The following is a 24,926-nucleotide window of genomic DNA, read 5'->3' on the forward strand; positions in this document are numbered from 1 at the left end:
ATGGAAGAGGGGGACAAACAAATGGAGAAGGGAGTAAAAAAGAGGCAGTGTGGTGGTGAAGTGGGTAGGGGTGAGAGAAGGTGAGGGAGAGGGGGAGAAAACATGAGCATGGAAGAAGATAAGAAAGGCAGAAATAAAATAGGGTATAGAGTGAGCGAGACAGAGGACAGCAATAGATAAAGTTAGGAAATCAGGTGCAAATTGTACCAGGATTTAGAAAATGTCTTTGTAATAAATAAATAAATCTTTTTTTTTTCTTTTGTTGTAAATGTTAAAGCTTGGTACGGTATTTGACACACTTATTCTTCTTCTGTGTCCCTCAATGGGATGTACTATTAGGGCGGTGTGTGGGCATAACAGTTGCACGGCAATGTGGCTGTATTGTGTGCCAACTAAATCCTTGGAACTTTAACACTGTGTTATTTTCTGGCTGCTAGACAGTGGGCAGCCTAGGTGTGGACTCTTGAGGGTGTTTTAAAGAAGTATATGTAAATAACTGTAACGGCACAGTAGTTTATATAGCACTGTTTGTAAAAGGGGATGGAGGCCTTGTTCACACAGCCAATGGCATTGCAAATATAGACCGGTCCCTTTGGTGTGGCCATGTTGCTACAGGTATCAGTGAGAGGATCAAATTTGAACCAGGACATGGCACAGCAGTTTAAACACTCATTTAAAGCACAATTTTACAAATTGGTCTTGATGCTACAAACTACACATGGCAACGTTTACAGTATATGTAGGACGTGAAAGAGGAAGCTACTTTTTTTTTCGAGACAGTGCTATTGTTGAATGTGACCTTGATGTGGGCTGAACCTTTTGAAAGACATGGGATAATCCAATGCTATTTACAATAACAACTCCGTCCTTCATGTTCAAGCAAAAAGCATAATCAATGAACCTTCCGAGTTGCATGTGCAAGGTTGACCATAGTAGTGGATTATGAGCCATCAGAATGAAAAGTAAACACTATTACTTACTTGTAGCCCAGCAGCACAGTCATATCTGAGCAACTACCTTTACTTTTGTATGCATAGTTTTACACGTTGCCACATACTATTTATTATTGCTTGCAGCTAGCTTACCAAAACTATGTGAGCTGTACCATTAGATTATAACACATAGGCTATGATCTTCATATTATTTAAAAAAAAAGTCAAATCACATAGTTATGAAATTACTTGATTTAAAATCAAATAATACTTTTAGTCCAAGTCTAACTAAAGCAAGTCCTCCAAATGTTTGTTCATATCTCCAGAACTACAGTTATATTTTCTGATGTCACGCACCAATCTGTAGTACACAACATCATTAGTTTGTGCCTTCCAAAACCACTACATATCGCTTTTGGAAAAACATGAATCAATTTTATGATGTGTTATTTGTGTTAAGGTTTGGTTAGGCACAAACCTACTTGGTTAAGGTTAGGGAAAGAGCATTTCTGAGGGGTGGTAGATAAGACTTGCTTCGGTTCAGATAACCATTGATAACTGGCCAGTTTATCGACCATATGACTTTATCGCCACACTTACTACCCAGTCTTCAATTAAATGAGTGTATCAAGTTGTGTGCTTATGGTCACGTAGGAACTAATCAATCTGCAGCACATTGATTTGGTTTAGTTAAGTTGAATTTATTTGAACTGGAGTAAAATCTGTGCTAATTGCTACCTGGCAATAGGTCAAGCATTCGGACTAGGTGTAGAGATGTGGTTTGGCGAGGGTGGGCCCTATCAGTGCTAAAATGGCATTCAACACCTCTAAAATATCTTACTTAAAAAAAATCAGTTTAGCATGATAATATTTAATATGTAGATTTATTTGCTTAATTCAACCCACCTGTTTGGGATGAACATGACATTTATGAGTTTTTAACATACAGGAAAATGTTTTTTTAAGCACACATGTTATCAGCCAGCATTATTATACCATGGAAAGAGAGGAATTAGGCTCTTGATTTGGATGACTGATTGCTGCCACCAGGCTTGTGTTTGTGGAACAGCAGCCAGTGACAAGGAGAGCAAATGAGAGAGAGCGAGAGAGAGAGAGAGAGAGAGAGAGAGAGAGAGAGAGAGAGAGAGAGAGAGAGAGACTGAGATAAACCTGAAGAGGTAAAAAAGAGATTTGAGGATGAGGGAAAAAAGAAAAGACAGATAGTCTGATAGTTTAAGTCTCTTTTTGGTCACAAATAGTGTTGCTTTGTTCGGTCAACTCATAGCTGCAGAACAACAGTATATATATATATATATATATATATATATATATATATATATATATATATATATCTCCTACATTCAGGGATTTGAGTTTTTACTATTTAAAGTATTTATTTATTCTTGAGTTTTTTTTGGATTTAAAGCTTGTGGATCTTTACATTGTTAGTTAATTTCCTTTACGGTTTGATAAACTTATTGGACTTTAACTTATCATTGCACTTACAATAACGAGCGTAGCTGTCCTCAATTTAGGTCATTGTGTACGTCTCATGATCGGTTTTTCCTGTATCCACCGTGTGTGTGTGTGTGCGTGCACGTCAGTTGCGGGGGGAACTGAGCAACAGCCCCACCCGCTACAGAGAGCCGACATGGTTGAAACAGCAGCAGCTTTCAGCGACTTTAGAGTGAAAAAACATCAAAGGGGTGATAGAATGATTATATAATGTATTTCACACCGTTCCTTAAGGTCTCCTAATAGGGTATGTAACATTGGTTGGGCTGAAAATGATCTGGTTGACATTTTATTTACCCTTATACATCCCTGTGTTTTGGCCCTATTTGTAACAAGAGCTTTTCTTCCAAATATGGTATGCTCATGAATATTTAGATGAGCTGCGCGCTGATTGGTTGAGCGAATCCCCATACACACACATTAGAGACGAGACAGCAGGTCTCATATTCCAGACACTGCAATGTTTCGTTACCAAATTCACTTCTGAGACTTTTTTTATGTGAGAAATCAACTATATAAAGCTAAAAAATGGGCCGTTTTACGAAAATGTATGGCTAATTGCAAATTTGGTAAGACATGTCAGACTTTAGGAGCTCCACACAGTCTGACGAGAAAGCGGCAGCTTGCTGGGCTCCATACCCAGGGCAAAGTCACCCTTTGTGGATTACTGCACTACCGGGGCTCACAAAGCGGAGGTCTTACAAAGCTAACCGTTGTGAATTTCGTCACGGCACTTATATTACAGGTTCCCCAATGTCTTATAAAGCTAACAGTTGTGTCCGATTTCAAATTAAGGCATTTTTGTGAACGTCAGGGGTCTTTTTAGGAGGAACAGCTAGCTAGCTATGTGTCCCATTCAATACAATGGGGAAAGATCGCGGCTAGCTAGCTAGCTACACTTTTGGCATTACTATAGTATATTTACAGTTTGAATTTCGTCACGGCACTTATATTACAGGTTCCCCGATGTCTTATAAAGCTTAGCTAACACTTGTCCGATTTCAATTTAATGCATTTTTGTGAATTTCAGAGGTCTCGTTAGGAGGAGGCTAGCTAGCTCTCATTGATGGACTCCAGCTCACCGGCTATATCAATGAGACTTGCGGACATGAGGTGTTTATTTCCCCCGATCGTTTGTTTAAATAACTCAACACATTATAATTACACACATTATAAAATCAACTGGAACCTGCGGTAAGAGATTGCGGGCGTAACAAGCTTGCTGACCGCGCTCTCACTCACACACCGGCCATTTAGCAGGAAGAGGGGAGGGAGAACAGCGAGCTGCAGGCCCTGGGGCTCTGTCAGGGCAGCGCCGTTTGGTAGTCCAGTCACCCAGAAAGGGGGAGTTTGCGCGGGTATTGAGCACCGCGGGCTGCCGGCCATGACAGAGCTCAATCTAGCTCACAGCAGGCTGGGGTCTGTGAAGGAGGACAGGCAGGGCGGCGATGTAGCAACCCAGGCAGCACCGGCCGCTGAACTCCGACACACAGTTAGACAAAATTTGCAATAAACCATCAATTTTCGTAAAACGGCCCATATTTGAGCTTTACGTAGTTGAATAGCAGAGATCTGCACGACCTAGATTCAGAAGACTATCTGGTCTCAGGTCAGTTGTGTGGCCTATGTAAATGTTGGGGCGTAACAAAGAGAGAGACTAGAGCCAAATGAGGAGGAGCCGCCAAGTTGACGTCAACTAGGCGGCTCGTTGAGATTTGCCCGTTTAAGTTTCAAATTGTGAGATTTGCAGAGGAAAGAGGTGTCATTGGGATTTTGAGGTTCCATGTATGTCCTATTTACCCACCAAACTGTCATTTCTCAAGGTAAAATCGGTTTTGCATTCAATCACCCCTTTAAAGTGTACATTGATGTTAAAATGTATACAGGTTGGCAGGACTGAAATGTCTTTCGCTGTACGTTTTGTTGGTAAATGTGAGATGTTCGAGGTACACATCGTCTTCATATCAGAAACAAGGAAATTAATTTGGCCACGTATATGTGTTATGTCAACCTGTTCTCACTCCCGCTTGGTCAGTGGCTCTCAGAGTCACATACTGACACAAAGTCTGGCACGTGGGACTGCTGTGATTGGTTGAAGTTGCGGAAAACTCCGGTTATTGCAGTAAAGTTGTGGTGATTGGTCAAAATTGCGAGTCGCTCTGAATTCACTGTGATTGGTTGAATTTGCGTGAATTGTTGCATTGTAAAATCCTGGAGGGACTGACTATGTCAGACCTGCCAACCTTGAAAAACTTTTTTGAGTAGCAACTTACTGATTTATTGTCGAAGTTCTGGTTCATGAACACGGCGGCACGCACACGGAAAAAAATTTGCCATTAAATGTCAAACCTGTATATATTTTAAACCCTAGAAAATAATTATGTTCAAGTAGGCTACTTGAATTAAATAAAACATTTTATTTAAATTATCGGTCATATTTAATACAATTAATTGGATCATAATATAATCCAATAAAATAAATATATTACACTGCATAATGAGCACTTTTACTTTTGGTACTTTAAGTATATTTTGATAATACTTTCGTACTATTACATAGGGAAGATGTTGAATGCAGGACATGTAACTGACAAGTAATTTGTAACTCTACAACACAGTTTTTTCTACTTTTACTGCAATACATGATCTGAGTAAGTCTTCCTACGTACCTGTAAGTTGACAGGTAGGCTACGTAAATTAATTCATTTCACCTTTCTACATCAAATCCGTTTACCTTTGCAAGCACAGTCCTCCCTTGGGGAAAACCATAGATATATGGGGGAAACCAACCAAACTAAACGGGAATGAGGGAGGAATGAATAACACTATCAGTAGCCGATATCCCATTGACATATAAGCGATATCCCCACTTGACATTAGAGGAAGTGACCCGACGGTGTGATTGGTCCAACTCTTCTTTAGTTTTTTTTTTCCAGCATGCTCCTGGGTGCTACGCTGTTTTAGCTTATATATATGTCAATGTGTTTTAGCCATAAGTTTTGCTGCCTACTATCATCAAGAGTAAGACTGAGACGGTTACTGCACGTCAATGAGTGAACTCAAAACAGTCACCTGATTTTCGCGTAGTTTAAAGTGACAAATCGTATCACCGTATTTTGATGTCAAAATGCGTATCTACCACGCAAAATGCATACAGGTTGGCAGGTCTGCTATGTATTGTTGTATGTTGTGTCTGAATGTGCCTGACAAAAAAAATAAAGATCTTTTGATTTGACTTTTTTTGTTTACACTTCATCAAAGTTGATTGATACATTATGGTCACCTACAAATGTCTTGTTTAGAATTCAGTAGCACCTTGCCAACCAAAGCTAGCTAGCACTAGCGTTAGCTGTGAACTTAAGGAAAAGTCTGCCGAGTTTAGCGCCATTGCATCCACAGATGACACTGGCTCAGCCGCGTCATCCTCCACAGCTCTACCCTCTCGTCCAAAAATGGTCAAGTCTGGTTTATAAAAAAAAAAAACAAGACAGCAATAGCATAAAACAGAGTATAAAAATACTCAAGATGTAGGCCTACAGTTCAGTTTACCTCTTTTACCTTCTTCCCTTTCATTATTTTATCATGGCTTGTGTTGTCGATGCAACCAGTGGGAACTGAAAATGCCTACCACATACAGTACATCCTGGAGAAGTTGTTGCTGACAGGAAATCAGACTTTAGTCAGAGTTTTTTTTGTGTGGCATAGCGTCAGCTGAAATAATAGGCGAAAGTGCTAGTTGATGATATATAACAGGAATGGCTACATTCTGCCACATTTTTTAGGCAGCATCACTTTTACTGCACTATTAGAGAGTAGGGAGCAGCAACTATGCTCAGGAGTGGGATCCCTCTCTCTCACCATTTTGTGTTCAGTATTTTTCTGCTGGTTACTAAACATCCGGAACACATCAGATCTGCCAGCCAGCTTGCCTCCATCTTCACCAGGATCTTCAACCTCTCCCTGGCCCAGGCAGTCATCCCGCCCTGCCTAAAATCAGCCACAATCATCCCAGTGCCGAAGAAGTCTCCCACCACCAGCCTAAATGATTACCGTCCTGTGGCCCTCACCCCGGTAATCATGAAGTGCTTCGAGAGACTGGTTTTCAGCACATCAAGGACTATCCCCCCCAAGACTTTGACCCCTATTAGTTTGCATATCGCGCAAACAGATCCACAGAGGATGCCATCGCTGTAGCTCTCCACTCTGCGCTGAGCCACCTAGAGCAGCAGCAGAGCTACGTCCAGATACTCTTTGTGGCTTACAGCTCAGCTTTCAATACCATCATTCTGGACAGTCTCATCACCCAACTGGTCTCTCTCGGCCTCCCCCCTCTCACATGTGCCTTTGAATAAAAGGACTTTCTCACCAACCAGCCCCAGTCGGTGTGACTCGGCCCCCATCCCTCCTCCATTCGCACGCTGAGCACCGGCTCCCCACAGGGCTGTGTGCTGAGTCCCGGCCTGTACTGTCTCTACACCCACGAGTGCAGTCCGGCCCATAACAACAACCTCATCGTCAAGTTTGCTGACGATACCACAGTGGTCGGACTCATCTCAAAGGGAGACGAGGCAGCCGACAGAGAGGAGGTCCTGAACTTGGCAGCCTGGCGTTCAGAGAACAACCTGGCTCTGAACACCAAGAAAACCAAGGAGATCATTGTCGACTTCAGGAAGAACAGCACCGACCTAGCCCAACGAGTGTGTGGAGAGGGTCCACACCTTCCGGTTTCTCGGCGTCCTTATCCCCGCTGACATCTCCTGGACAGACAACATCACAGCGGTCATCTAGAAGGCTCAACAGCGGCTACACTTCCTGAGGGTACTCAGGAAGCACAACCTGGACTCCAACCTGCTGCTGACCTTCTACCGCTCGTCTATCTAGAGCCTGCTGACACAGGTAGTACAGCAGGTGCACCGTGGCAGACAGGGAGAGGCTTCAGAGAGTAGTAAAGGCAGCACAGAGGATCATCGGCTGCCCTCTCTCCTCCTTGATGGAGCTACATCTCCTGCTGCCTCAGCAGAGCAGAAAACCTCACCAAGGACAGCTCCCACCCTGGCTTTGATCGGTTTGACCTGTTGCCCTCAGGCAGGCGCTACAGGTGCATCAGAACAAGGACTAACCGATTCAAGAACAGTTTCTTTCCAAAAGCCATAATCACTTGTGTGTGGACTAGGGATGCACCGAACCCAGAGTTCGGTTCGGAATTCGGCAGAACTTTGGGCTTTTTGACGGAGTTCGGGTACTGCCGAACGTTAGAATTTGTTTCGACCGAACGGTACCAAAGAGAAGTAACGAGAGGCGAAACTCGAGAAAAAGAGGCGAACGTTGTGGTGAGTTTCTGCTCTTGCCAAAGAGTAGGCAATAGAAGTAACAAGAGGCGAAACTCAATAGAACGTTCCATTGCAAACAAACACACCCATGACAGAGCTGCAGCTCCGCCATCTTGGACTGAACTATCTTGTTACTTCACTACTCTTTGTAGAGTTACGTGGTCGACGTAATGACGTAGTTGGAGCTAGACGGAATGCAGTAGCAACCTAGCAACGGCAGTAGGCTGTGAGAAAGTGAAAATGGAACTTGTGAGCAGAAAAAGTGTTGTTTGGCAGTACTTTCAGTCAAAAGAAGGCGATTCAAGTCGAGCTACATGTTCAATTTATAAATGCCGATTGGTCTCGTGGTGACGAGGACCCTAAACAATACACAACATCGGCGCTGTTAAGACATTTGCGTATGAAACATCCAAAAGAATACGAGTTGTGCATGAAGGAATCTCCAGACAGCAGCCAAAATGCAGCAACTTTAGATACGGCAAAGGAAGGACAGTCACAGCTAAAAACTTGTGTTAACCAGACCGTGCCTCTCCCAGGCTGTCAGCGTTCTCTCTGGAAATGAGTCTTCCTACAGCGGGAGCGGAGCGACCGAACGGCCGGCTGCTGCTCGTTAGCTAATGGTAGCTTTCTAATTTCACCCACCCAACATGTCTTCATCATACCCTGGACAGCGAAAGTTTGCCAAACTACATTGTCACCCATCTGGCGATAGCGATGTACTTTCCTACGATGTGAATAGAGCGTGGGGGTAGTCTACTTTATGGGATTCTAAATCTAAAAGGCTAATATTTTGGATATTGGTTGGATCTTGAGATAGGGTAAACATAGGCCTTGTCAAAAACAGTTTTTCCCACTTGTGTGCCAGGCATAATGTTGGCTATTCTTTTTTATTTTTTACAGTTAAAATACAATGAAAAATGCACTGCTGTGGACGTTGTTTACTTCATTAATGTGTTTACTGTGTCAAGGTGCATCCCTAGTGTGGACTGCTCGGTTTTATACCGATTCGCTCTTCTTTGTTTGGGAGGGGAAAGGGAGACAAACCTGGAGGAGATCTGCACTGTACTGAGTGCACTTTTTTAGTTAATCCTGTCTCAGCAAGTGAATACACCATCTTATTGCAAGAAATTTGATTGAAATATTATCACCATATTAACTGTTACTATATGATCCATCATCTTTATCATGATAATTACACAGTTAAGATTTAATACTTTTTATACAGCCTTATAAAGTTTTTTGTATCTTGCCATTAAGTCAGTGCAGTATACCATTACAATCATTATCATCCTTAACTGAAGTTTAAAATACATGTCCAAATACATACATCACTATCAATTTCCAATGCCATATGATAATTCCTGTGTGATAATGTCTCCAAATTATCACTGAGCATTTGACCAAGGACCAGATGGTGTGTACATCAACCATATCACACATTTTATTACTGTCCGCTCTTCTAACAAGAGGTTAAGTACTTAGAGAGAGCAGTCACTGCACACTCTGGAGTGTGTCCCATATGGGGGACTGTCAGCCAGTCAGTGGCCAGAATAATGTCTGGCTGATTTGACTGCTCTCTAACAAGGCAATATGTCAATGTGTCACCAGGAGATTGAGGCTCTTATTATTACAGTATGTAGCTGGGAAAACACTCACAATATGAACAGGAATCACATTATATTTTAATTGCAGGCAAACACAACAAAAGATCTGTTAGAAACTAATGCAAGCATTAAAAAACACACATCAGACCTAAGATAAACCAAGTCAGGTCAGCAGACCATGGCATCATTAGAAAAGCAGGACTGACCTATGTGGCTATGTGGCTTGTCACATGCAAACACACCAATACACACAAACCCACACCCACACATCAAACCACACACACACACTATACACACATTATATAGAGAATATAATGCAAGGAGGGGTTTAAACAGAAAACAGGAAAACTAGGATAGGGATTGAATTGCAGGTTAGAGGTTGGAAATTACAGGAAAGAGGAATGGTGTTACTTCTTATTTCCACCCCATTAATATCAATGAGGGTTGGCTAACATTGGGCCATTATTTGAACAGGCAGGGTGTGCCCTCTTAAGAAATGAAGATGAATAGGGTACAAAAACAACAGTTGTAACAACAAGCAGTTGCAAAAAAAAGTATAAAAAGGAATTGCTCTCTATGCACGCATGCAAATCACAGGTGCTTCCAGGACGCGCGATAGCTTCCAGGTAGGTGGTTAGTAGAATACTGATCAACTTTATTCTAACTTTTTTTTTCCCATTTTCCATAACGTAACTGTAAAAAGTGAACTACATCAAATGCCACTTTACATTACAGCTTGGTAATGACAAGGTAATAATCATACATGTGTGAAAATAATCATTTTTAAAGGTCTGAGAGTGCATCAGAGCTAGGGTTAAGCTAGGTTAAGCTTCCAGAAGATTTGGCTTTGCACAATTTAGCAGGAAGAGTAAAAAGAAGAGTTTGATTTTGAACTGTAAAATAACAATATATAAATACAACATGACTAAAGTATATACTTATAACCAAGTGCTTCTAATGTTTATGTGCATTTTACTAATGTTGAAGTTATTACCCTTTATATTGTTGTGATCATGTCCCTTTTTTCTTTTTCATTACTCTTTATTCATATTTGGGACCTTGATCTCTGGACCAGGACAGATATCCTATAAGGGTAAGTTAGATCCAACAATGTGTTAGTTAAATGTTTTGTCTGAAACTGTTCTAGGGATGGAGATTATTTCAGAGGGAAAACATAGGATTCAATGTATTTAAAATAAAAGTTATTGCAATAAATAAAGAAACAAACAAGAAGAAACACCAGTTAATGTTGAACTGTCGGCAGGAGACATCATTTTGTGTACATTCCTATGTACAGTATGCTTATGCGTATTTCAATTTTGTGCCGTGTGGACCCCACCACCAACTATTGAAAGTAGCATGTAGACAAGCATAACTTTAACTCTGAGTAATTATTGAATATTTAGAACAATATTTAGAAGTGTGTTAGAGATAACGGATTATATAATGTGCTCTGAACCAATCCACAAATTTCTGCACCACCACAACACACAGTCCCATTCTCAATAACGTTTTGAATCAATTGTCCCCAGATTAGTTGTTAGATGTCTTCTTTTAATGGCTTGTGTTTTGTCAATGATTTTGTTCATTTTTTAATCATTGACAATTTAGACCAATTTTACATCCATCTGGTCCACCTACCTTCCAGTTTTAAAATAAAATCATATAAGGACTATTGTAATTCTGACTTGTATATTTCTCACTAACCTTCCAGTCTAATAACACTAGTGACTTCCACCCAAGACCATTAACAGATGCACTGCTTTAATTATGATTCACGGGGTTTAAATGAAGACTACAAAATGCCTTCCTGCAGAAAATGCGTGTTAATGCTGAATAGCTAAATTGCTAAAGCTAAACTGGATTAATAGCTTAAAAGGTGCACTATGAATTCCTGCATGGTTTCAGCGCATTTCCATTTTTGTCTCAAATGGTAGGCATCTATGGAGTTAGAATCATGCCAAAACCTCACACACACACACACACACAAAACATGTTTTACTCACGCCCAACGATTCACAAACAAACTCAGTGTGGTTTGCAAATACAAAACATCATTCACAAACTAATGCATTTTGTTCTGCAAATAAGAAACCTACCTATCAAACAAATACAGTATGTTTTACACATACAAAAACGTATTTCTTCAATGACAAAAAATATCCTGCAAGTACAAACTAAAATCTTTCAAGTACAAAAAAAAAATCCTTCAAGTACAAAAAAAAATCCCTCAAGTACAAAACAAATTCTATAAGTACGGAAAAAAAATCCTTCAAGTACAAAAAAAAATCCTACAAGTACAAAACAAATTCTACAAGTACGGAAAAAAAAAAAAAATCCTTCAAGTACAAAAAAATCCTTCAAGTACAAAACAAATCCTTCAAGTACAAAACAAATCCTTCAAGTACAAAACAAATTCTACAAGTACAAAACTGTCACGTGACTTTTGGCACTAACTTTCCGCCTTGCTGATCCACACACAAATGCCCTCAGATCCACACACAAATGCAGGTACATTTTCTAACAAATGTCCTGTAATTTGCACTCCACAACAGCAGGTGGCGCTGTTAAGTAAATGTAAGCCTACCAGGACCATAGATATATACACGCGGATTTTTTTAAATGTTATTATGGTGCATAACTTACTGGAACAAAACTGAGCAACGTGTTGTTGCTGATGACAAAACCACTGATTATATATATGTATATTGAAGCGATGCTGGCGTTAAAGACCCGCTGATCGTTGTCTGATTCTCTGAAATGAATGCCGGCATTGCATTGTGGGAAATCGGCTTTGCATGCACCCAACTCTGATCATATCGTGTTCTGTCTTACAGCCTACTGTAATATTTCACCAGTAATAAGACCAAAATAATATTATTAAAGTAAAGAAATGCATACTATGTTAATATCTACGTATATGTTGCTAGATGTAGTATTATAGTTTAAAAACTATCAAAACAACAAAGCAGCTTCCCTGGCCGAAATAGACCGAAATAATAACATTAAAAGAAATACAATTAAACCATGATAAGATCTGGTGAATAAATGTTGATTAAAACAGTGGTTATTGGGCTAAAAATACCAATAACAGCAAAGCTGTATACAGCTTCTCTGTACAGAAATAGACGTGCTGTGATCAGGGAATCTGTGCGTACACCACAGATGATGATGTCATTGACCTACATTGAAAAGGAGGTGTAGAGGGCTGTGGGTGGCTGGCGTGAGACCAGTGGAGGTGTCGGTAAGAACAGTTCTTGTCCAATCACTTTCAATTCCACAATTCTTTTATTCCAAGCATTATGAAGAAGACAGGTTACAGGTTTGTATGGTTACGTCTTTGGGTGTATGGTTTATAGAGCAATAACGCACACAAGGCAGGAAACACAGCATGTCCAGCATCAAAGATCCTCCATGTGGTTTTGAACAAACATACATGCATCGCATCCGTGGGCCCGTCACAGAATTTTCGGCGAATCTGTGAAACTGCCACAGTTTTTCATTTCACAGAATTCTGTGAGATCGGCAGCCTGTAGGTTACTACGAAGCAAGATCAACATGCTGGATTTCTTCAGTTACCCGGCTTTACCTAACCTAACAACCACAATACAGTCGCTGCTTCCTATAACAGGAAGGAAAGCTGGCAAAAAAAGAATAGCGGACGCTGTAGCCTAGATGCGTAGGCCTAAATCACATGGCTTATCAATATCACTTCCCCATCAGTCAGGCACAATATCTGACCATAATTACACTTGTGCTTTCCATTAACTGTCGTTGCTTTCGCCTATTATATGATCAGTTGCAACCCTGGCAGTGGAAGCGATCATGAGAGCAAATACAATATATGAAAACATAATTCAAACCGATGTGCGCATTGGCGACACACGGCTCAACAAGCGGATATGCAATTCTCTCTAAAGGTTTTAACTTTGATGAGCGCATCTCTCTCTCTCTCTCTCTCTCTCTCTCTCTCTCTCTCTCTCTCTCTCTCTCTCTCTCTCCACCGGGCTCCACCGGATCTTCTAAGAACAGTGACGGCGTTATCAATCGAGTAGTCTATTGACTGGTCAGTAGGCCTATGCGGTGCTTTTACATCGGTTGATCTCTGATCTCCAACTTAACGTGCTCCCGACCAGGTTAGGTGTTCAGAATAAGTTACCACGGTGATTGTACCCGGTAACAACTCATCCACCGTTACCATCACTGTGTCACTATAACCAGCGTCGTGACACAGGTTGAATCGTTGGGCGTGAGTAAAACACGTTTTGTGTGTGGTTTTGGCATGATTCTAACTCCATAGACATCTTGCTCTGTTTTGTTTGGTATTTACTTGGAATGTCAACAGAAATTTAGTTGACAGAACACTGAATGTGTTTTTTTGTAATTTTTAGGGCCAGAGCACCGACAGCGCGAAATTGGCGGTCGTATCAGGCCTGGTGAAAAATTCACACAAGGCACACAAAAATGGCTCGCTAGCACCCCCTACACAAAAATGGCTCGCTAAAGCCCCCTAAAAGACTTAAAAAATGGAGCCCCTGCAGTACGTTTAAAGTAGACTCACGAAACTTGGTACACATATGAAGAATGTCAAGACGTACAAAAAACGTCATTGGATCCATACCCTAAACCCAACAGGAAATCCGCCATTTTGAATTGAAAGTTCGAAATAAGTGCGATTTTGGCCATTTCTACGTCGTACTTTAACAAACTCCTCCTAGAGATTTCATCCGATCAACTTCAAATTTGGTCTGTGCCATCTTAAGACCTTACAGATGAAAAGTTATTAAAAGAAAAACTTTTCGTCATAGGGCATGGCCATGGCGGGGCGGCCATTTTGTGCGTTTCGCCATCGAAACAGGAAGTGGGTGTATCTTCAGTGTACATTGTCCAATTGGCTCAAAACTTTTCAGGATTCATAAGAGTCCAACCCTGACAAGTGTTTAGCGATGAACAAGAAAGTGGCTCTAACTACAGTGTACATTGTTATAGCTGCGTGACATTTCACACAATCAACAAGAGTCCAGGCCTGAGGACATCTACAGGCCAATATTGACTTTTGGTCATAGCGCCCCCCACTGGCAACAGGAAATAAGCCTAATATGACAAACATCATCCGATTTACATGAAACTTATAATGTGTGGTCTACATGTCATACTGAGCGGCCCCCTATACTTTAACCACGCCCACTTACTCAGGCCATGCCCCCTTTCATAACATTTGAACCGTTTAAGGCAAAGTCTTTTGTGAGGTGTCACTGAACTCAGCAAAGTTCTTTCTTCTTTGCTGATGGTTTGGCCCGCCCCCTATGCTTAAGCCAAGCCCCCTTTCATAACTGGTGACCCATTTGATGTAGACTATTGTGTGAGGTATCATTGAACTCAGCAAAGAGTTCCTTTTTAATTGGTGACGGTTTGCCCCACTCCATATGATCAAGCCACACCCTCTTTAATAACTAATGACCCGTTTCTTGTACATTATTGTGTGAGGTATCATTGATCACTGATGCGGTGTCTGAGTGCCGCGCAAATGCACGATTGCAAGGAGCGGCATCCGCCAGAAACCCCGAAGCGCGCAGAGGCGCGAGGGCCTGTCCAACGCTGCTCGCAGCTTTCATTTTTTATAAAACTCAACTTGTAACACGTTGCAGGTTTAATTGGTCGCGATGCGGCTAGGGCTGGGAGATAAATCGATTTTATTGATTAACTCGAATGTGTAGTCAACGTGGATTTGTTTAAATGAAAAATCGATTTTCTCCTTAACATCAGCCAACGCTCCCCTCTGGGCTCCCGTAGCTCCGAACGGGGCTCATCCTTCCCCACGCGCGTTTACCATAGAGATACCCAAACAACATGGAAGCGACAGGGACTACATTAATTATTTTCTTAACCAGTCGTTTCATTACTTACTTATCCGTAATCTCCGCCGAAATGACCGGCAGCTCGCGGTGCTGTGTCCACGGCTGACAGGCACCTAGTGTCTGATAACTGAACGACCAGCTACCGCTGACCTGACGGAGCTCCATGCAGGGCACCAGAGCCGGTGTTGAGGAACTCTTTTGCGGCTCAACACATCTCCTAAATGCTGCTGATACAACCGAGCTGTGACGGAGGTCTGTAGCGGCTTAAACAACTAGTAATCGCCGCTCTGTAGCACGGAGCTCCGCTTCGACGTTTGTTTATCACTACAAAAGGAGCTTGCTACAGGTATGCTACATTCAAGAGACCATCATGGGATGTTAACGTACGTTACTCAGCAACAGGTGAAAACAGGGGCAAGGTTGCGCAATAACGTTAAAATGATTTGAACTTTTAGCGATGAACGAGAAGTGAATTACCTGTATGTGTGAAAACAGCTATATCTCACGCATCCGTTTTGTTGTTGTTGAATATATATATATATATATATATATATATATATATATACTTTGCAAGACTAAAGGCACGGTTTTATTCACTCGCCTTTTTTGGCCCATTCATTTTTCAATCTGTTATGTATATTATGTGCTTTGTCCCATATCAGTTATTGTTGACAAATATAATATTGTGTGGTGTATAAATGAACTTAACTTGCACTTACTACAATGATGGTAATAATTTAATGAATAAGTGTGTGTGTGTGTGTGTGTGTGTGTGTGTGTGTGTGTCTGTCTTTCTGTCTGTCTGTCTGTCTGTGTGTCTTGTCTGTATCTGCTATTTGGGTTACTTACCTTTACACAACTATTAACTAAAACAATAAGTATGTATGTATTGAGTTTATGTAAATTAATGCTTTTTTTTATCCGATTCATCGATTAATCAAAAAAATAATCGACAGATTAATCGATTATTAAAATAATCGTTAGTTGCAGCCCTAGTAACAACCACAAACAAACAGGTCAGCGGAAATACTCATGCACACAAACAGTGAGTTTGAACATGCATTTCATTAAAAAAGCAAGACAGCAGCCGCTGCTGCAAAAGAGAGAATTGGTGTGGGAGAAACTTGCTGCTCGAGTCAATGCGTAAGCATTAACAGTGTATTAATTTCATATTTAATCACAGTTAACTTATAATATTACTGGTGAAAACTGGAATTGTATTACACCTATAATTTAATTTAGGTGCAATCTTGCGGACAAAAAAGTAAGCTATACTAATCCCATTATGAGGCTGCAGCACCATGATCATTAACAGAACTAGGCCTATAATGTATAATCATTTATTTCTTTTTAATGGCTCTCACTGGTTTGTGTCCAGGGAACACTACAAAAACATTTGAAAAACGTTTCAGAACGAGTCACGGCTTTGCATACAGTGGCTTTACTATAACAGTATGATCCGCTACATTGTTATAAAGAAAACTGCCGTTTGCAAAAAACGTAATGCGACACAAAGAATCTGCTGGGATGTTAAAGCCTGTCCACGATGGTTAATGTTAGTGATATGAGGACGGATACATATACATATCTAACGGACTTTGATAAAAAATAGGGCTGAACATTTGCAATATGTTAAAATGCGAATTTCTAATCGCAAAGGCTTTGATTTTGGTCAAGTGACTGCTCTCCGCAGAGAAAGCATCAACCCTAGCACGCTAACGCTACGCCGTATCTTGAGCTGATTTCAAAGTAAATATACAGAAGTTGTCATGAACACTTCTGCTCCTCTGACAGAGATCATGAAATGCAGCGTATGACAAAACGATAGACAGCTGATGCAGTGGTGCTGCTCGTTATATTTAATTGACATCGCTTTTAACGACGGCTCGGAGGCAGAGATGTCTCGTGTTTGTTAAATGGCTGTTGCCTCGACTCCTCTCTCCTCGCGGCTTTTCCTCGACTCCTCAGCTCGAATCTCCTGTGGGCGGGACTAAGACTCGAGGAGAGGAATCAAGGATGCACAAACTGGGAAATGGGAAAGGCCCATAGTAGCTTTGTGTTCCAACTCCAGACCAGACATTCACAAGACACTTAATGGCTGGACCCCTTAATGTTTTAGGAATGGGGAGAAGGAGCGGTGCAAAATACACAGAAACAGGTCGATTTGGGCAGGTTTCTATAAAGATGGCAATGGTATGTTAAGATGGAGTTCAGGTGTGGCTTCTTTACTGACCTTTAAATTAGTCAAGCAAATGTTCCTCTTTAAAATATTTGTGTGTGTATTATGTTTAGCATGCGTGTTTAAAAACAATAATGCATAGGTATTTTATTTGATGTTTAATAACATTTTATGAGTGTGAATGTCCTCCACAGGATGATGACTCCATCTGTGGTCTTTGTCTTGTTGGCTGTTCTAGGACAGACAAATGGCCATTTTGGTGAGATTATTCTTTAATTGGTTGAATCAAATTATTGATATTTCCCCAATACATTCACATTTTAATATTTAATGGATATATTTAGTATGTGTGCCCATCTATCTATTATCAATCTTATCATATTCCATAACTAAACACAGCCCCAACTGGTGATTTGTACCATATAAAGATGACTTTGAGCAGACAGACACGTTCAAAGATCAATCAAATACTGTATGCTCACTGCAGGGTTTCCCGCAGCACTTTGCAGCTAAGGCGGCCGTCTAAGCAACACACGCCTACCGCCTTAACTACGTCGTCGTCAAAAAAAGCTGGTTATTTATAATATTATATATTATTTAAATTTAATATTTAAAGTTTAATAAATAATTGTTAAATGTAGTACAGAGTCTATAGTCTATCGCACAAACAAGCCCCCCCTCCCTCCCCCGGTCTGACGGCAATGCCCACCCTACCACCTTAACTAACACATTTTCTGTGGGAAACCGTATCACTGCCTGTTCTTTGGTGGCAAATATGGTCAGATCAACACATGTAATTTGTCTGTGCCTTCCATATATATTTTAAAGGGGTGATAGAATGCAAAACCGATTTTACCCTGTCATAGTTGAATAACGACAGTTCAGTGGGTAAATAGGACATACATATGAGCTCAAAATCGCATAGACACCCTTTTACTATGAAAATCTCATATTTTGAAACTGCCGCTGAAAACGGGCGAATCTCAACAAAGCTAGTAGCTTATGTAAGCATCTCAAAATCCGGAACCTTTGTCACAGCCGTGGGTGTATTAAGAGAACGGTCACGCCCCAACATTTACATAGGCTACACAACTGACCTGAGATCAGGTAGTCTTCTGAATCTAGGTCACGCAGATCTCTGCTATTCCATTACAAAATTCACTTCTGAAACTTTTTTATGCGATGAATCAACTATGTAAAGCTCAAATATGGGCCGTTGTACAAAAATGTATGTCTAATTGCAAATTTTGTCTGACTGTGTGTCGGACTTCAGCGGCCAGTGCTGCCTGGGTTACTGCCTCACCGCCCGGCCTGCCTTCCTTCACAGACCCCGGCCTGCTGTGAGCTCGATTGAGCTCCGTTACGGCTGGCAACCCACGGCACTTCATACCCGCCCAAAGTCACCGTTTTGTGCGCTAATGGACTACTAAACGCCGGTGCTCTGACAGAGCTCCAGGGCCTGCAGTTCCCCTCTTCCTAATGCCAGGTGTGTGTGAGTGAGAGCGCAGTCAGCGAGCTTGTTACGCCAGCAATCTCTTACCACAGGTTCCAGTTAATCTTATAATGTGTGTAATTATAATGTGTTGAGTTATTTAAACAAACGATTGGTGAAATACACGCCTCTTGTCCGCGAGTCTCATTGATAGAGCCTGCGGCTGGATGTGATAGAGCCTGCGGCTGGATGGAGCTAGCTAGCCTCCTCTTAGAATTCCTCTGGAATTCACAAAAATTCATCAACTTGAAATCGGACACCGTTGTTAGCTTTAAAAGACATTTAGTTAGATGTTGTATACGTGGCGTGACGAAATTCAAACCGTAAATATACTCAAATTACGCCAAAAATGAAACTAACTATCCGTGATTTGTAGCTACACACAGCTATGAAGGGACAGTCGCAGCTGACGAAACACCTAAACACCACAATTATTGTTAGTCGGTTAAAAAAAAAAAAAGTGATCTCTAAATTAGGCAATTATAGATATTGGAATAAACGCTACTACAGTTAGCCATCTCATTCCAATATTTTTTTTTCTGTGAAGTGAAATGTGAGGTGGACCTGACGGGCCTAGGCCCACCCACTTTTCAACAGGCCCACCCAAAATGGAGGATGGAATATGAGATTCTGTCGCTTCTCTAATGTGTGTGTATTGGGGATTCGCTCAACCAATCAGCGCGCATCTCTAATGTCGGCGGATGGCAATTCGCTCAACCAATCAGCGCGCAGCTCATCTAAATATTCACGAGCATACCATATTTGGAAGAAAAGCTCTTGTTACAAATAGGGCCAAAACACAGGGATGCATAAGGGCCAATAAAATATCAAGCAGGCCATTTTCAGACCAACCAATGTTACATACCCCATTAGGAGACCATAAGGAACAGTGTGAAATACTCTATATAATCATCCTATCACCCCTTTAATTACACATGTTGTGAATTTTTACAGTTCCTAATATTGCTAAAGGTGGAAAGGTGATTCAGTCCTCCCTGGGGTGGAATGGCGTCCCTGAAAGGGCCATTGATGGAAACCGTGCTAGCAATTACGGACAGGACTCCTGTAGCCACACACAAAACGATTTAAAACCATGGTGGAGACTGGACCTCCTGAAGACGTATAAAATCAACACTGTCACCATCACCAACAGAGGAGATTGTTGCCACGAAAGAATCAATGGTGCCGAGATCCGCATTGGAAATTCTCTCAATGACAATGGCAATGATAATCCCAGGTAACAGAAATTTCTGTTTTATATTAGATTAGAACAATTAACATTGGTTGTGCAAGTGAGAGGGAATTAGTGCACTGGATATCTACATAATTCCCTAAGAGAAAGCCATATTTTTCACAGAATTAGCATAAGTATTTAAATAAAACTAGAGGTAAGATTTATGTATAGTTTGCGTCTGGTAAACCAGTTTTACTCATAATTCTGTTTTATTTTATTGTTTGTCAGATGTGCTGTTATCTCGTCTATCGCAGCTGGGAACTCCAAAACCTTTACGTGTAATGGAATGGAAGGTCGTTATGTAAACATTGTGATTCCTGGTAGAGCAGAATACCTGACACTGTGTGAGGTGGAAGTTACTGGTCAGCCTTCAGGAAACACTGCTCCAACTGGTGATTCATACTATATAATGTGACCAACAGATTACTTTGAGCAGACAGTCACATTCAAAGTTCAATCAAATATGCTCACTGCCTGTTCATTAGCGGCACGTTTGGTCAGATCGACACATGTTATATACGTCTGTGCCTTCCATAAACTATCTATAACAACATATTTTGTAACTTTGTTCAGATCCTAATATTGCTAAAGGTGGAAAGGTGATTCAGTCCTCCCTGGGGTGGAATGGCGTCCCTGAAAGGGCCATTGATGGAAACCGTGCTAGCAATTACGGACAGGACTCCTGTAGCCACACACAAAACGATTTAAAACCATGGTGGAGACTGGACCTCCTGAAGACGTATAAAATCAACACTGTCACCATCACCAACAGAGGAGATTGTTGCCACGAAAGAATCAATGGAGCCGAGATCCGCATTGGAAATTCTCTCAATGACAATGGCAATGATAATCCCAGGTAACAGAAATTTCTGTTTTATATTTAGATTTAAACATTTAACATTGGTTTTGCAAGTGAGAGTGAATTAGTAGGGGTGGGGGAAAAAATCAATACAGCATAGTATCGCAATATTTTCCGTTGCAATACTGTATCGATACACAGACGTCAAGTATCGATCTTTTATTATATACGTGTTGGTCAGTCTGTCTGCTTGACAATCCTATTTTGCAGCAATAAAACTGAAGTGAGATGAACAAACAGAGAAATGTATCTTTTTAGATCAAACAGATGTTGACAAAGTTTTCTTTTGGGTACATCATTTGAAATTGGGAAAAATTTGAAGCTGAAAAAAAGGTAATAAATTGCAATATATCGCAGAATATTGCAATATCTTTAAAATCTCAATAATATCGTATCGTGACATAAGTATCGTGATGATATCGTTTCGTGAGGCCTCTGGTGATTCCCACCCCTAGGAATTAGTGCACTGGATATCTACATAATTCCCTAAGAGAAAGCCATATTTTTCACAGATTTAGCATAAGTATTTAAATAAAACTAGAGGTAAGATTTATGTATAGTTTGCGTCTGGTAAACCAGTTTTACTCATAATTCTGTTTTATTTTATTGTTTGTCAGATGTGCTGTTATCTCGTCTATCGCAGCTGGGAACTCCAAAACCTTTACGTGTAATGGAATGGAAGGTCGTTATGTAAACATTGTGATTCCTGGTAGAGCAGAATACCTGACACTGTGTGAGGTGGAAGTTACTGGTCAGCCTTCAGGAAACACTGCTCCAACTGGTGATTCATACTATATAATGTGACCAACAGATTACTTTGAACAGACAGTCACATTCAAAGTTCAATCAAATATGCTCACTGCCTGTTCAATAGGGCACGTTTGGTCAGATCGACACGTTGTATATGTCTCTGCCTTCCATAAACTATCTATAACAACATATTTTGTAACTTTGTTCAGATCCTAATATTGCTAAAGGTGGAAAGGTGATTCAGTCCTCCCTGGGGTGGAATGGCATCCCTGAAAGGGCCATTGATGGAAATCGTGCTAGCAATTACGGACAGGACTCCTGTAGCCACACAAAAAACGATTTAAAACCATGGTGGAGACTGGACCTCCTGAAGACGTATAAAATCAACACTGTCACCATCACCAACAGAGGAGATTGTTGCCACGAAAGAATCAATGGTGCCGAGATCCGCATTGGAAATTCTCTCAATGACAATGGCAATGATAATCCCAGGTAACAGAAATTTCTGTTTTTGATTTAGATTTAAACATTTAACATTGGTTTTGTAAGTGAGAGGGAATTAGTAGGGGTGGGGGAAAAAATCGATACAGCATAGTATCGCAATATTTTCCGTTGCAATACTGTATCGATACACAGACGTCAAGTATCGATCTTTTATTATATACGTGTTGGTCAGTCTGTCTGCTTGACAATCCTATTTTGCAGCAATAAAACTGAAGTGAGATGAACAAACAGAGAAATGTATCTTTTTAGATCAAACAGATGTTGACAAAGTTTTCTTTTGGGTACATAATTTGAAATTGGGAAAAATTTGAAGCTGAAAAAAAGGTAATAAATTGCAATATATCGCAGACTATTGCAATATCTTTAAAATCTCAATAATATCGTATTGTGACATAAGTATCGTGATGATATCGTATCGTGAGGCCTCTGGTGATTCCCACCCCTAGGAATTAGTGCACTGGATATCTACATAATTCCCTAAGAGAAAGCCATATTTTGCACAGATTTAGCATAAGTATTTAAATAAAACTAGAGGTAAGATTTATGTATAGTTTGCGTCTGGTAAACCAGTTTTACTCATAATTCTGTTTTATTTTATTGTTTGTCAGATGTGCTGTTATCTCGTCTATCGCAGCTGGGAACTCCAAAACCTTTACGTGTAATGGAATGGAAGGTCGTTATGTAAACATTGTGATTCCTGGTAGAGCAGAATACCTGACACTGTGTGAGGTGGAAGTTACTGGTCAGCCTTCAGGAAACACTGCTCCAACTGGTGATTCATACTATATAATGTGACCAACAGATTACTTTGAACAGACAGTCACATTCAAAGTTCAATCAAATATGCTCACTGCTTGTTCATTAGCGGCACGTTTGGTCAGATCGACACATGTTATATACGTCTGTGCCTTCCATAAACTATCTATAACAACATATTTTGTAACTTTGTTCAGATCCTAATATTGCTAAAGGTGGAAAGGTGATTCAGTCCTCCCTGGGGTGGAATGGCGTCCCTGAAAGGGCCATTGATGGAAATCGTGCTAGCAATTACGGACAGGACTCCTGTAGCCACACACAAAACGATTTAAAACCATGGTGGAGACTGGACCTCCTGAAGACGTATAAAATCAACACTGTCACCATCACCAACAGAGGAGATTGTTGCCACGAAAGAATCAATGGTGCCGAGATCCGCATTGGAAATTCTCTCAATGACAATGGCAATGATAATCCCAGGTAACAGAAATTTCTGTTTTAGATTTAGATTTAAACATTAACATTGGTTTTGTAAGATACAGGAAATTAGAGCACTGGATATCTACATAATTCACTAACTAAAAAAAGTGGAAAAAAACGCTCGCGGTAGCAGAGGTTGTCTGGCTGTCTGCTTTGCTAGCGCGCCTGAAAGCTGTTACATACTGGATGCAGCCCAGCTGGCGCATACAAATGTGACATCATGAGATCGCTGTGACTATTTATACCTGCGCTGGTGCTCGCGACACTAGCTGCAGTCTTCTCCTGAACAGCGGTGGCGCTAATGAGCAAATGCTACCGACGCTGCCCTTTCTACGGACTAGAAGAAGAAGAAAAAGGTAAACAACGGCAGAACTGGCAGCAGCATTGCCATCAGTGCTTCGATTTGATTCACTGACCTACTTCGTCGGATCGAGCCTTTCATTCACCATAAAAGAGGTCATCTTAATCCAGTAAATTTACCAGAGAGACCTGCAGTCACTGAGAGTCCTGGAATCCGGTTGTCGGCGAACTCATTCAGGCCTCCTGTTTCCGCTTTGTCGCGCGCCGCTGAAAAAAAAAAGAGCGTGTGCAACCTCGGTTCGGCAGTATACTGCATCATTTTGACGTCACGATGTTGCGCGCCACCTTGGATGCATGCGCAACCAGATGTTCAAATAGTTCGAATATTCGGTGTTATTTTAGAGGAAATATTCGAACGTCATTTTTGAGCAATTTTGACAGCCCTAATAGAAAGACATATTTTTCACAGCAATGGCATGATCAGTATTTAAATACAACTAAGGGTAAGATTTATGCATAGGTTGTGTCTGTTAACCCAGTTTTACTTATAATTCTGTTTCATTTTATTGCTCATCAGATGTGCCGTTATCTCGTCTATCGCAGCTGGGAACTCCAAAACCTTTACGTGTAATGGAATGGAAGGTCGTTATGTAAACATTGTGATTCCTGGAAGACAAGAATACCTGACACTGTGTGAGGTGGAAGTCACTGAGATAGAATCAGATAATTCCATTGATTATGCCTGTGGCTGAGTCTGAAGTAATTCCTCAGTTCATGTTCACTTCATTTTATCGCTAATCTGCAAGTTTCTGCTTCTTTTGCTTCAATAGAATATTTAAACTTATGCTCAATGACATTATGGGCCCTATTTTAATCAATCTGAGCCAAACCCGACAGCTTAATGCCACTTTCCAAAGCACATGTGTAACCTTCTATTTGAAAAAGAAATAAATATAAAATTTGACATGTTTGCTGTCATGAAGTTAACACGTTTTGTATCTCATCATTCCCATTAATGGGAATTGTGAAATCAGTTGACCTTAGAAGAGCTCCTCAGTCTCTCGTAGATTCTGTTCCTGATCCTATGACACTGTTCCCATGGGAAAATGCAGCAAAATAGTTCTCTTGGCTGT

The 24,926-nt window shown here is 40.8% G+C and overlaps 1 protein-coding gene across 1 annotated transcript; it reads left to right on the plus strand.

The window, feature by feature from the left end:
• LOC114557367 (uncharacterized) lies at window positions 1-24,926 on the plus strand. The gene is made up of 13 exons (XM_028580798.1): window positions 1-80; window positions 6,320-6,529; window positions 6,616-6,757; window positions 6,887-7,171; window positions 7,329-7,512; window positions 19,865-20,147; window positions 20,373-20,536; window positions 20,718-21,000; window positions 21,621-21,784; window positions 21,963-22,245; window positions 22,866-23,029; window positions 23,211-23,493; window positions 24,371-24,926. The coding sequence occupies exons 1-13, from the start codon at window positions 1-3 to the stop codon at window positions 24,543-24,545; spliced, it is 2,700 nt and encodes an 899-aa protein (XP_028436599.1). The 3' UTR covers window positions 24,546-24,926.

The sequence above is a fragment of the Perca flavescens genome, chromosome 6, assembly GCF_004354835.1.
Source record: "Perca flavescens isolate YP-PL-M2 chromosome 6, PFLA_1.0, whole genome shotgun sequence".
Classification (NCBI taxonomy): Eukaryota; Metazoa; Chordata; class Actinopteri; order Perciformes; family Percidae; genus Perca; species Perca flavescens.

Bases quoted from the DNA above. Each gene is read 5' to 3' on its own strand.
- LOC114557367 (XM_028580798.1), top strand. From the start codon at position 1: ATGGAAGAGGGGGACAAACAAATGGAGAAGGGAGTAAAAAAGAGGCAG. The intron at 6,758-6,886 runs GTCTCTCTCGGC...GGCTCCCCACAG, and splicing joins ACAGTCTCATCACCCAACTG to GGCTGTGTGCTGAGTCCCGG. The intron at 21,001-21,620 runs GTAACAGAAATT...ATTGTTTGTCAG, and splicing joins AATGGCAATGATAATCCCAG to ATGTGCTGTTATCTCGTCTA.